The sequence below is a fragment of the Ranitomeya imitator genome, chromosome 7 (genome assembly GCF_032444005.1).
Source record: "Ranitomeya imitator isolate aRanImi1 chromosome 7, aRanImi1.pri, whole genome shotgun sequence".
NCBI lineage: Eukaryota > Metazoa > Chordata > Amphibia > Anura > Dendrobatidae > Ranitomeya > Ranitomeya imitator.
In genome coordinates, this window is record NC_091288.1 from 43,679,947 (window position 1) to 43,692,529 (window position 12,583).

Sequence of the window (12,583 nt, forward strand, 5' to 3'; positions counted from 1 at the left end):
TATGTGCACATGGAGATTTCTTCTCTTTTTGGAGAGAGTCTGCGTAAAAAAAAAATAATGAAGAAAAAAAATAATTGCTTCAAAATCTTTTCCTATTAATTTTATAGTAAATCCACTTTGCCACTCATTTCTTCAGTTTTTTTTGCGCATTTTTTTCGCTTCAGGTTCAGGACAAGAGAAAAGAAAAAAAAACATCTAGTGGAAAAACAAAGTGTCACTTGTTTGACGCAGATGTTTACGAAATCCACCCCTAGCTAGGCACTGTCCAATCAGAAGGCTGCAAAGGAGAGCTTCAAAAACGCTGCAGGAAACGAAAAACTCCTCCAAAAACACCGAAAATAAAAGTGTTCTCTACTTAAAAACTTTGGTTTTGACTTCTTCAAAAAAAGCTCTCTGTGCACACATGTCCTTAGCTTCTATGCCACCATGATGGTCAATATCGGACAGGCATTGCTACAGCCGCTTATCGCAGTCATTCCCTATGATTAGCCAATTGTGGTTGAATTGTGACAAAACTACAGCAAAAAAAAAACCTTGTGTACAGAAACAGATATATGGACAACCTAAAAATGCCTAAAAATGAGTTATGGACTCAAATCATGTGCCAACAGTTACACATTCATAACATGAGGACGTACCCACCTGACTGCACCTTTGGTGTTTTTAAGTACCGTAGCAGCAAAGAGTTGTGTGACCCCAACTAGACTTGTACCATCGACTTCCACAATCTGGTCATTGACTTCAATCCTAAAGAAGGAAAAAAAAAAAATCTAAAGATTTAAACTAAAATAAGGTGAACAAAAAAATTGAAACGGCTCAGCCGTGTGTCGGGAGCGGTGGCGATGGTCAATCATTAACAGACGTATTACGATTGAGTAAGAGGAATCAATATTGACAGACAGACATGTGGCTATGGTGTCCCGCAGTGATCAATTCTACGCCGAAGGATGAATGTGATGAGCATGAAAGGAAAAAGGGAAAAAATAAATAAATGTTTTGCATTCAGTGATCTTCACAAGCTGAAAAAGTTAGAACACAGAAAAAAAAAAATTGCAAACTGGTTGTTCATACGTGATAATTATCCTTGTACATTCATGCCAAATGTTATTAAATTATTGCATTATTTAAACAAATTGTCTCTTCTCTTCCTCTCTGAAGAGACAATTTGCATAAATAGCATATTTCCCAGAGGAGCATTACGGCTTTAAGTCTCCTCCTCTTGGCATGCTTAGAGCAAGTCCTGAATGTGTGAACATGGCCCTAAGGTCTCCATACACAATACATAGCGGGCCTGTGTTCAGTATGAGAGGGGAGCGGTCAGACTCCTCTGGCAGCAGCTTATTTCCGAGGCAAAGAAAACAGATTGACTGCTGAAATTCAGGAAGCCAGATCCTTTTCGCACTCCACATCTGTCAGGGAAGAGTTGGGGAGACCCACATACACATTCGACTGAGAGTTGATCCTGCATATATTGGAGGGTTTGGCCAATTTAGAAGAGCTGTCCCCTTTCAGAAAAGTTTTTCCTATAAGCGCCATTAATTCCAATAACTGTGCTTTACTCATCCTACCCCGGTCCATCACTCAGTGTCTGCCGTGCCTCCCGATGTCTGTTATCTGCAGCGCCAACATCACATTGATAGCTCTGCAACCAATCGGTGAGCTCAGCGGTTCGTGCCGTCAACCCTGGCAAAGCAGCTTAGATATTGGCTGCAGCGCTCTCAGCCTGACATCAGCAGGAACAGCGGTGCAGACTTAGTGGTGGACCGGGGGACAGTGAGTAAGGCTCAGTTTGTTTGTGGTCTTTTTTTTATTTTATTACTTCTAGGAAAAACCTTTTGGAAAGGAGACAACCTCTAAGTCTAACGTGCTTGGGGGGCTTTTAGGAACGGTTTTCAAGGCAGATTCAATGAGAACAGCAGTGCAGCCATTTTTCCCCCATCAAAATGATAGATATCACAATATAAAACCTGATGACACCTGATATGCTGGAGATAAGGACAGGGGCTTTCTGTTGGGAATATCCTAATAATGGTTTCCTATACTTTCAGGCTACATTAAGAACACTAGAATATAAGAGCGAGTGACACGTGATAATTACTAAGAAATACGGTATGTCTTACTAATGCAAAACTCCCAGAATTAAACACACCCTGCAGGGAGAAAAACCTGCACACCGTGCTGCCTGCCTGCTGACTGTGGGGAATGATTTATGTACATATAGCGTGTACAATGTGTGACATGGTAAACATTACACCAGTGACGCCGCTCCCCGTATACAGTGCACAACCTGGGGAGGACAGGACCTAACACACTATAGTCCTATACCATGGTGACCGTATACTTCTGGCTGACTAAAAGGATTCTCCAGGAGTCCCCACTAGAGATGAGCGAGCGTGCTCGGTGTTACTCGGATATCACCCAAGTATCTGGGTGCTCGGATGGACTCCGCACTCGCCCAGCATTCGCTGGTGCTCGGATTCGAAGCTCGAATCCTCGCCCCGCATGTTTGACGCCTGTTACACAGTCAATAAGCACAAAAGGATTGTCTGCCAGTCACTGTAATGAAGTAGCCATCTTGGTTGGGGCATGACTACGATTGGCTCGCCGCATTACCTCAACAGAGGTTATAAAAGGACAGACAGACAGGGAGAGAGATGGATCCTGCGCCCATAGGCTTCCATTATAGCCAACGACGGACACACAAAAAACAACTACAAAAAAAAAAAAAAAAAAAAACTTTACTTTGTCCATTGTCTCCGACCAACGGACAAAAACTTTACGACGGATCCGACGAACGACGGATGAATTGGAAGGCCATCCGTCACAATCCGTCGCTAATACAAATCTATGAAAAAACAAACGGATCCAGCAGCAACATTTGCTGGATCCAAAAAAAAAAAAGAGATTGTGAGACTGATGGCAAAAAACTGATGTGTGAAAGAGGCCTAAAGAGTAGTTATCCTGGCCTGTGTGTGCAGAGTTTAACCAGAGTCCTTCAGTGTTGATACGGATGCTGAACCATCATACTAACAGCCCTTCTAAGGGCTAATCTTGTGCTGCTGTTTGTATCGGTTACATTCTTCATTTAGCCTAGGGACAGTTGTAGGAGCAGGGAGACTGGCAGAATACAGCCTCTAGGCTCCATTGCTAAATATATAGATGTTGCACATTACCACACTTTTTTGGGATGAAAAAAAATGTACTATATTGTCACCCATACAGTTATAGTGTATTTTGTCTAAGGAGGTAGATGATTATGAGACACAGTTGCCAATAATTCAGGTTGTTGTTAAGTCACCAAGTCAGGAAAACCAGGTTGCAGAGGTGGAAGACGAGGTGGTGGATGACTAAGTCACCTTCCCAACCAGGCAAATTAAAGTTAGGGGACACTCCCTTTATGGAGTTGCTTATTTTTCAGATCTACAGTAATCCACAGCAAATAAAGTTGTTGGCAGATTTAAGACTTCGCAATTAAAACTGAATAGGGGAAATACTGAAACAGAAATGGCCATTTACGCACAGATTCCATATAGATTTTTTTCCTGCAGAATGTGGATTGGCAGCATTGAGATCTGGTCATTTTTTTCTTTTTCTGGATTGAAAATTTACAGCGTATCTGCTCTATGGAAACATGCGCTGAAAGAGCAGATCCTGTTAGGCCTCAGTCCGGTCAGTGAATCTGCTCTATGGAAACATGAGCTAAAAGAGCAGATCCTGTTAGGCCTCAGTCCGGTCAGTGAATCTGCTCTATGGAAACATGCGCTAAAAGAGCAGATCCGGTTAGGCCTCAGTCCGGTCAGTGAATCTGCTCTATGGAAACATGCGCTAAAAGAGCAGATCCGGTTAGGCCTCAGTCCGGTCAGTGAATCTGCTCTATGGAAACATGCGCTGAAAGAGCAGATCCTGTTAGACCTTAATCCGGTCGGGGTATCTGCTCTATGGAAACATGCACTAAAAGAGCAGATCCTGTTAGGCCTCAGTCCGGTCAGTGAATCTGCTCTATGGAAACATGTGCTAAAAGAGCAGATCCTGTTAGACCTTAATCCGGTCAGTGAATCTGCTCTATGGAAACATGCGCTAAAAGAGCAGATCCTGTTAGGCCTCAGTCCGGTCAGTGAATCTGCTCTATGGAAACATGTGCTAAAAGAGCAGATCCTGTTAGACCTTAATCCGGTCGGGGTATCTGCTCTATGGAAACATGCGCTAAAAGAGCAGATCCGGTTAGGCCTCAGTCCGGTCAGTGAATCTGCTCTATGGAAACATGTGCTAAAAGAGCAGATCCTGTTAGACCTTAATCCGGTCGGGGTATCTGCTCTATGGAAACATGCGCTAAAAGAGCAGATCCGGTTAGGCCTCAGTCCGGTCAGTGTATCTGCTCTATGGAAACATGCGCTGAAAGAGCAGATCCTGTTAGACCTTAGTCCGGTCACTGCACAGTCAAAAGCGGCGTCAAAATATTTTCATATATACACACAGCTTATATCAATATGGAAATGACTGTGCACAATTATTAGCATTCAAAATAATAATTATTATATTTATATCCATGTGTCTATATGAAAATGTTTACAATACAGATGCCTGTGTGCAGTCATCTCCCAAACTAGTAGTACAGGATGCACTCGGCACAAGAGGAAAAAAAAAAAAAAGTGAGAGAACACAAAGGTAAAAATAAAGTATGTAAGCACTTAAACGGGGTTGCACGATGGTCATTTATCAACCAACCACAGGATAATCACTACTAGAACAGAGGTTTCCTCCTCCCTCCATGATGGGATGGACTGGTGGCCGGGAATTCGTGCTGCCGCCGCTCCGTGTGTCGCCCCTAGGGCTGTCAGATACAGCTGTGAGCCGTACTTCGCCGTCTCCTGCAGCTCACACACTCTTACGCATGTCAGCAAGGAGATCCCATACTTGGTCTGATCCGTGCCAAATTTTTGTCTTCCAGCCAAAAATGGTCAGGTGAAGATCCGAGACGTTTTAAGACTTTAATGAATATGATAAATGCCATCTCACTGGAAACCATGGCCGAATTTGATAAGAGACAAGAAAAGTAGGGAATTTTAGAGCAAACATTTTTTGATGAAACAATTTATGCGGGGGAAGAAAAAAAAAAAGTCAAATGTCTAAGCAAATGCGGTTTGTGTACACAAAAAAGGCTTTCAGAACAGGAAAACTCATAGGGAGTTTGTGAGCAGAAAATGACTGTTCAAACCAAGCACAGACGCTCGGTGCAACCTTGGCGTGGAGGAGCAGTTCAGTGCATCTTCCCACCTACTTGCTTTCCAGTTCTCTCCACCCTCCTCTTCCTTGATTGACAGCTCTGGCTTTACAGGAGTCTTAAGAGGATGGAGATAGGTCGAAATCAAGAACGGGAAAGGTGCGCTGAACTGCTCGGCCACAACAAGGATGCACCGAGTTCCTGAGCTTGGTTGGAACAGTCATTTAGTGTTGAAAGACTTTCCGTTAAGAAGTTTTCCAGGTAGATTCATTGATTGCTAGGAACCGACGCCATTCTTGGAAGTCTCGAGGCCCCGTCAATGTTTTCCAGGCATGGCGGAGTGTCTCAGCCTGGTACTACTGCTAAGCCCCATTTACATGAATTAGGCCCTGATCACTGCCAGATAATTCTGTATAATTCTAAATGAGTAATGATAATAAAATGTTGGGATTATGAGTAACAATTACAGGTCAGATTTTCAGAGCGTGAGATCCTTTATCACTCTTGTATTTTATACTCCTAATAAATCTTCAATGCAAAGTTACTCAAAATTTTTTTGGCAAAACTTCACACAATGCTGCTCGTCTAGAGTTTCTGAATATTACTTTATTATTAATAATAACAGCAAGCTACAGGAGTCTCTCTCTGACCCAAGGGCTACATTCCTATGGTATTAGGAGTTGCCGCACTGTGCCCAGAGGACACGATGACCTGCGAAACGGCAACTACAGGCAGTAAGCACCATCATAGGGAAAGAGTCTTAATCTGCTGAGAGGTCTGTAAGGCCAGGAAATTTATAACCTCCATCGTTCCATAGGTAACTGAATTATTCCTGCAGATATAAGTAATACGATTATAAGAAGATGACAAAATACTGTAAAAGCCAGTCCATCCAATAGACATCTGGCCCTAAAAATTCTGTATTTACAAAACAATGGAATCCCAATATGGCAATAATAACTACTTTATTGTGAACACAACATACAACATGTAAAGTACATGAGAAATAGAAAAATATGTATGACAAGTTAGAATCTGATACAATGAGAAATACAAATGGACTAATAGGGCCAAGAAGAATGAAGAATAATTTGTTTGATAGGAAAGTCAGGCAAGTACAGAAAATGCAAGTGCCAACACATATCAGGAGAATATCTCCATACGAGCAGTATATGACTTAGTAGGGATAACATATCAAAAAAAAATCTGACAGATATTTACTCGGGTTCATGGTGCAGCGCTGCCAAACCATCACACACCCCGACGCACGTTTCACAAGTGCATCCTCAGGGAGTGAGAAATTTCATCCTCGGAGAAGTTTGTCAAAAAATTGATAGACCATAAAAAGTCCTCTGTAATTTGGTTCTAAATGACTTGATCTGTACAGATTTTCATACTGACCTACCACCTGTAGAACTTTTAATTATGTGTTCTCATTGTGAATCCGAATTTGAGAGAAAAAACAATTGCAAGCGATAAACATTAAAAGGATTGTCTGGTGAAAACAAGTTAACATTCATCCAATGAATGGGTGATTACTTGCCGATTGGTGCGGGAACCTGCACAGGTTGTCAGAACTGGGAATTTTTTCCCGGACCCCCACCAACAACTAAGTCATCAGCTATGCAGTAGATGGGTAATAAAAAGGTTTTCCAGGGAAAACAACCTGAGATTACCGTATTTTCCGCTTTGTAAGACGCACTTTATTTCCCCCAAATTTGGGGGGGAAATGGGGGTGCGTCTTACAAAGCGGCTATACCGCTTACCGTCACAGGCTGGGATGAGGGGGTGTCCGCTGCTGCCCGCTGCTGCCCCGGGAGATCCTGGAAACTCCGGTGCTGCGGGGGGCTCTGGCGATATTTTGTGAAAGACCAGAGTCCCCCGGCAGTTCGTCCATGCGTTCCTGTATGACTGACTTCGGGAAAATGGCCGCCGGAATCTCAGGAGATGAGATTTCAGCGCTGAGATCTCATCTCTCGAGATTCCGGCTGCCATTTTCCCGGAGTCAGTCATACAGGAACGCATGGACGAACTGCCGGGGGGGCTCTGGTCTTTCACAAAATGTCGCCAGAGCCCACCGCAGCCCCCGAGACAGCCCTGCAGCCCCTCAGACAGCCCTGCAGCGTGAGCCCCCATGCAGCACAGGAGCCCCCATGCAGACCCCCTCATCCCAGCATGCAGCACAGGAGCCCCCCTGCAGCACAGGAGCCCCCCTGCAGCACAGGAGCCCCCCTGCAGCACAGGAGCCCCCCTGCAGCACAGGAGCCCCCATGCAGCACAGGAGCCCCCCCCCCCCATGCAGCACAGGAGCCCCCATGCAGCACAGGAGCCCCCCCCCCATGCAGCACAGGAGCCCCCCCCCCCATGCAGCACAGGAGCCCCCATGCAGACCCCTCTCATCCCAGCCTGCAGCACAGGAGCCCCCCTGCAGCACAGGAGCCCCCCTGCAGACCCCCTCATCCCAGCCTGCAGCAATGCTCCACTCTTGCCTCCAGCAACGACCCTGGGACCCTGATCCACTGCAGCCACAACCCCTGGTGAGTAATAAGACGCAAGGATTATAAGACGCCCCACCAATTTATTAAAAAAAGTTTTTTTCCTATTTTTCTCCTCAAAATTTGGGGAGCGTCTTATAATCCGGAGCGTCTTACAAAGCGAAAAATACGGTACTTACCGTCCGTCCCGTTGAGCAGCTCCCCCTTCTGTAATCGTTTTTACAAATATTCCCAGCTTCTCCAAGCCCTGGTCTGCGCCGACCCCCATGCCAATAATGCTGATTCCAAGGCCGCTGTCACCTGGGCAGAGAGAAATCATATGTAAGCAAGAAAAACCACCATAATAAAAAGGTACTTCTGACCAGCGGCGACCGGGGAACCCAGATGACTTGCTTAATCATTGGAATTTGCCAGGTTCCGTCACATTTAGATGGGAAAAAAAAAAAATACCTTTTTCAATTTCGACGGGGAAAACATCCATTTTTTCCACTCTTTTTTCCAACTCATACTCGGCAGAAGCAGCAACCGGGTCCACCTCCTCATTACGTCGGTCATAGTCTTCATTGGAAAATGTGGGAAAAACCTTGAAGGAAAAAAAGTAACATATGAAAAAGTCTTGGGGTACTTGGGGTAGGATACCAGCTGATGTGTTATAATACACAACTTTTTTCTTGAATTCCCTTATGAATTCATAGAATTACAACAACACAATCTCAATGCAAATTTTCAGGTATTAGAGATGCTCTACAGTGCAAAAAACCCAATGAATACACTTACAGAATGATTAAAAGGGAACTATACCTAGAAATAAATGATTGGTGGAAAGCGAGAGATAAATCACTCACAATGTTTGCTGCAGCCAGTTGTCTTGCAGCCAGGCACAAAAAGGGGACGATAAGTGAGGAAAACAGATGATCTCAGGTGATTGTAAGGGCTCGTTCACATGAATGATGATCATCTCTTCCGAGATAAATCGGATCGATTATGATAATGACCCTCGGCTCAAGCGCTGATCAGAGTTTGAGCCAAGTGTCCGTTCACCGAGATCAGAGTCGCTCGCATGATGGAATCGTATTCCAGATGCGGAGAAGACTGAGAACTTAATGTCTCCATTGTCTGTGTCCGCATAAATTGGACTGCACTCGGATGACATTCGAGTGCAGTCCGATGGTTTACACACACCCATAAACTTGTATGGGTGTGCATGGTCCGATATGTGAAACCCTTCGCAGCATGCTGCAATTTGTCTCTTACGCTTAAAACTGGCATGAGAGAGAAAAATGCTGATCAGCACTGCCCCATAGTACAACATTGGGCCGAATGCCATCTGATAAGACATGGATAGAACTCGTCCGATATACACGCTTGTGTGACCGAACCCAGAGAGAGAAAGTAGGATCATAAGTGATTAATTAATATGGGTGAAGAAGCAGAGTGCGGAGATCTTTTCTATTTTTTGTATATTTTCTAGTGCTTGTTCCCTATCACAACTTATCACCTAAATACAGGATAGGTGGAAAGTTGCTGATCCATCCATCAAGACCTTAATCGATCTTGAGTAGGAGGATCTGGAGACCCCCTTCTGATTGGAGCATGTTCATTGAAATATACTTTCTATCTCAATTTCTGGTAGATGCTGAATATGGTTTACTTCACAGGGGGATAAAAAAAACTAAAAAAAAAAAAGAAAACTTCCATGTGATTGACAAACTGTAGCAGGACAGAGCTCTAGAAACCTTGTAAATAGCGGTACGTCATTGTGGCCGGCAGACGACCATTACTGGACATACAGTTTTGGAAATCAATTAGCGAATGACTCGGAAAAAATAAAAACCTGAGAAAAGCACAAGCCGATCAAACACAAACTGTGGGCTATATAGATTTTTCTTTGCGATTAATAACCAGGACGGGTCATGGCATGGATTTATACTAACTAGTGATGAGCAAACGGGCTTTAATAAGGTGTTATCTGAGCATGCTCAGGTGCTAACAGTGTCTTCGTAGTGCTCGAAAAATATATGTTTGAGTCCCCGTGGCGGCATATCTCACGGCCGTTTGTGAAATAATCCCTGCAAGTCTTGCACCTGTCAGACAGCCGTGAGACATGCAGCCCTGGGGACTCGAACATATTTTTGGAGCACACCGAAGACCCTCGGTTAGCACCCGAGCATGCTCAGATAACACCTTATCCGCACACGTTCGCCCATCACTAATTCTGATCCTAATATATTTCTTCCTACAGGAATAGTTTCCCTATAAATAAGAATTATTTTCATATAGTGGCAAAGAAAACAAAAAAAATTGATTTACTTAGTAGATTCGTCACATTTTGCAGATTTCGTAAGATTCCGCCACAAATAAGTCTCCTGCACAATAAGGAAAGTGCTCGGATTATTTTTCTTTCGACAGTGGGATATTTACAAGTTTGAAGTTTGTTCTGACACGACTGCAATAACCAAACAAGTCAAAACCAAACAGAAATATGTAAAGTTGCAAAAAGAGCAGAAACTACGAGAACGAGTCTCTGTACAAATCCGGTAAATCCAGGCAAAGATGAATGTTTGTACAAGGGAAGAATTTGGAATGCGGAAATCCTTTTGGGCTTCTTTTTGCAATTACCTGCCGGACGTGGATAGGTGAGGGCTCTGATCCGACATTGGGGCACATTCTGGTCACAAGACATGTTCTCAGCTGTACAACAAACATTACAGCTCTTTGTACTCTGCAAACCACAAGCCCTGATCTCCAGACAATAGGAGTCACAGGATCCGATAAAACATTACCCTACAGTCGTGTAAAAGGTTTGTCATACACCGCACAGTGCACGTATCCCGTGTATTTAGGAGGATCGGTCACCGGATGACGTACGCCGGCTCATCTAGTGTCTTGTTTATGGTCGCCCACGTGTCAGACGTCACGGTGGAGCCAAGGTAAGGCTCAAGATTACAGATCACATCCGTAACCGAGCGAGTGGGTGATGGAAGAGGCAAAGCTTGGAGTAATCACTGTCCTACCAGTCTGCCAGGGAGCTGAGGTTTATACATAGGCTCTACTAATGGAGGAGTCAAAAGCACCAAAGGCTCCCGGGCCTGCTCATTCCAACTGTATAGACAACCTACAATGTCCTGGGAATATTACACATGAGTAAATACACACAAAAGAGCCAGGCAACAATACTACACCCAAAAGTGAATTAAAACATTATAAAATTTGGTGCATCTATAATAAAAAATAAAACTAAACATCCATAAAAAATATGACTGAGTGTAGCTATGATATAGAGAATTATAAATCTATCAAATAAAAAAAAAAAATAAGGTTCTATTAAAAGGATAAAACAAGTGACTATCCAAAAAGTACCAATAAAGTCATCACCTCTCTCGCGGAGCGCAGCCTGACCGGGAGTGACCTATGAAGGTTTGCTCTCAAAACGAGACTCCATAGTTTTTACTATAGAATTGGTGAACGTCATGAGAACGCCATGGATTACGTTGGAGATGTGGTTGTTTTTTATTGATTTACTAAATTGGTGAACGGGGTACTGTCTCTTTTCTTTATTAAACAGTAATGCTCTTCTTTTAGGTCTTTCTGGTTGCCATTCCTTGGAATACTTCAGACCAGCATGTCTCTCTTCTTATTAATAAAGTGGTGAATCAGGGAGTTTGTGATTTGTTTTTGTTTTTTTTTTTACAATAAAATATTTGTGCGTTTTTTTTTTTTCTTTTAATTTACTGGGTTAGTAAAGGGGGTGTCTGATAGACACCTCTCCATTACTAACCCCTAGGCTTGATGTCAGTTGACATTACACAGCTGACATTAACCCCAGATAACATTACCTCGATTACAAACGCACAATAGCAATGCACCAGAAATTAGCGCATCTACAGGGATGCACCAGAACTGGAGAATCTAATGGGATGCGCCAATTATGGAGCAGCTGTGGGACGGTATTTTTGGGTTGGGTAGGGCCCAATATCCATGGACCTTCCGAGCTTAATAGAGGCCTACTGCTGTCTGCTCTACCTTGGCTGGTTATCAAAAATAGGGGAGGAGCGGGGGGCACCACGTTTTTTTCTCAATTATTCATTAGCGTAATACAAGTACAGTAAACTAAACAACACACGCAAAACACTATTCTGCTTCCAATTCCGGTACTTGTCACACGGATGGTGAATACAGACGGTACACAGACAACAGCGATACTGATTTTTCCAGTACTGGAAATAACAGGACGTGTGAAAGGGGCTTCAAAGGAATCTTCAATATAATCTGCTTAGGTGGTCCTTGATCAATTGAATCTAAAAGACGTGTTCCAATTTTCATTACTGTAGGATTTTATTCTGAGCAAATTCTAATTTTAGGAATCAGGGCCAACTACAGCCATCCAGACAAGGATCTTCAAAGTAAGTACACCACCCTCTTCAGGTCTAAGTGATCTATTTTTGTGAAAAGTGACAACATATCCACCATATAAATCTGTGTGTGTCTTCCCTATACCTACAAGTGCTTTTTTTTTAATGGATTCATAGAGTGAGAAAATAAAAAAATAAAAAATAAAAGAATGGCAATGCAATGGATGCCAAATTACAGAGGCAGCACATAGGGAGAATACCAATGCACTTGAGACCAGAAGCAGTGTTCATACTTTGCATTGGATGCTACCAAAACTTTGGAAGAGGCGAGAATGAAATCTAAAAGTTTATTACATGTCAACCTTTGTTTGTTTTTTTTTACTGGGCTTTTTAGTATAGCATGGTAAAAGTTATCCAGTTACCATTTGTTGCATCTTCCCCTGGCAAACAGTTAAAATATCGGAAGCCCTGCTTGATATTCTGTATATATACCGTAAGTTGTTCAGGCTGCAAAA

The 12,583-nt window shown here is 43.2% G+C and overlaps 1 protein-coding gene across 3 annotated transcripts in view; it reads right to left on the reverse strand.

Annotated features, from left to right (window-relative positions):
- The window catches only part of LOC138644588 (neurabin-2-like), a 96,972-nt gene that overhangs the window by 52,322 nt on the left and 32,067 nt on the right, over positions 1-12,583 (reverse strand). For all 3 annotated transcript variants that reach the window (XM_069733149.1, XM_069733150.1, XM_069733151.1), the window contains exons 3-5: positions 8,167-8,299; positions 7,896-8,016; positions 643-747 (exon numbers count right to left, since the gene is read on the reverse strand). In XM_069733149.1, coding sequence (XP_069589250.1) covers positions 643-747; positions 7,896-8,016; positions 8,167-8,299 — 359 coding nt within the window. The remainder of the gene's footprint in view (positions 1-642; positions 748-7,895; positions 8,017-8,166; positions 8,300-12,583) is intronic.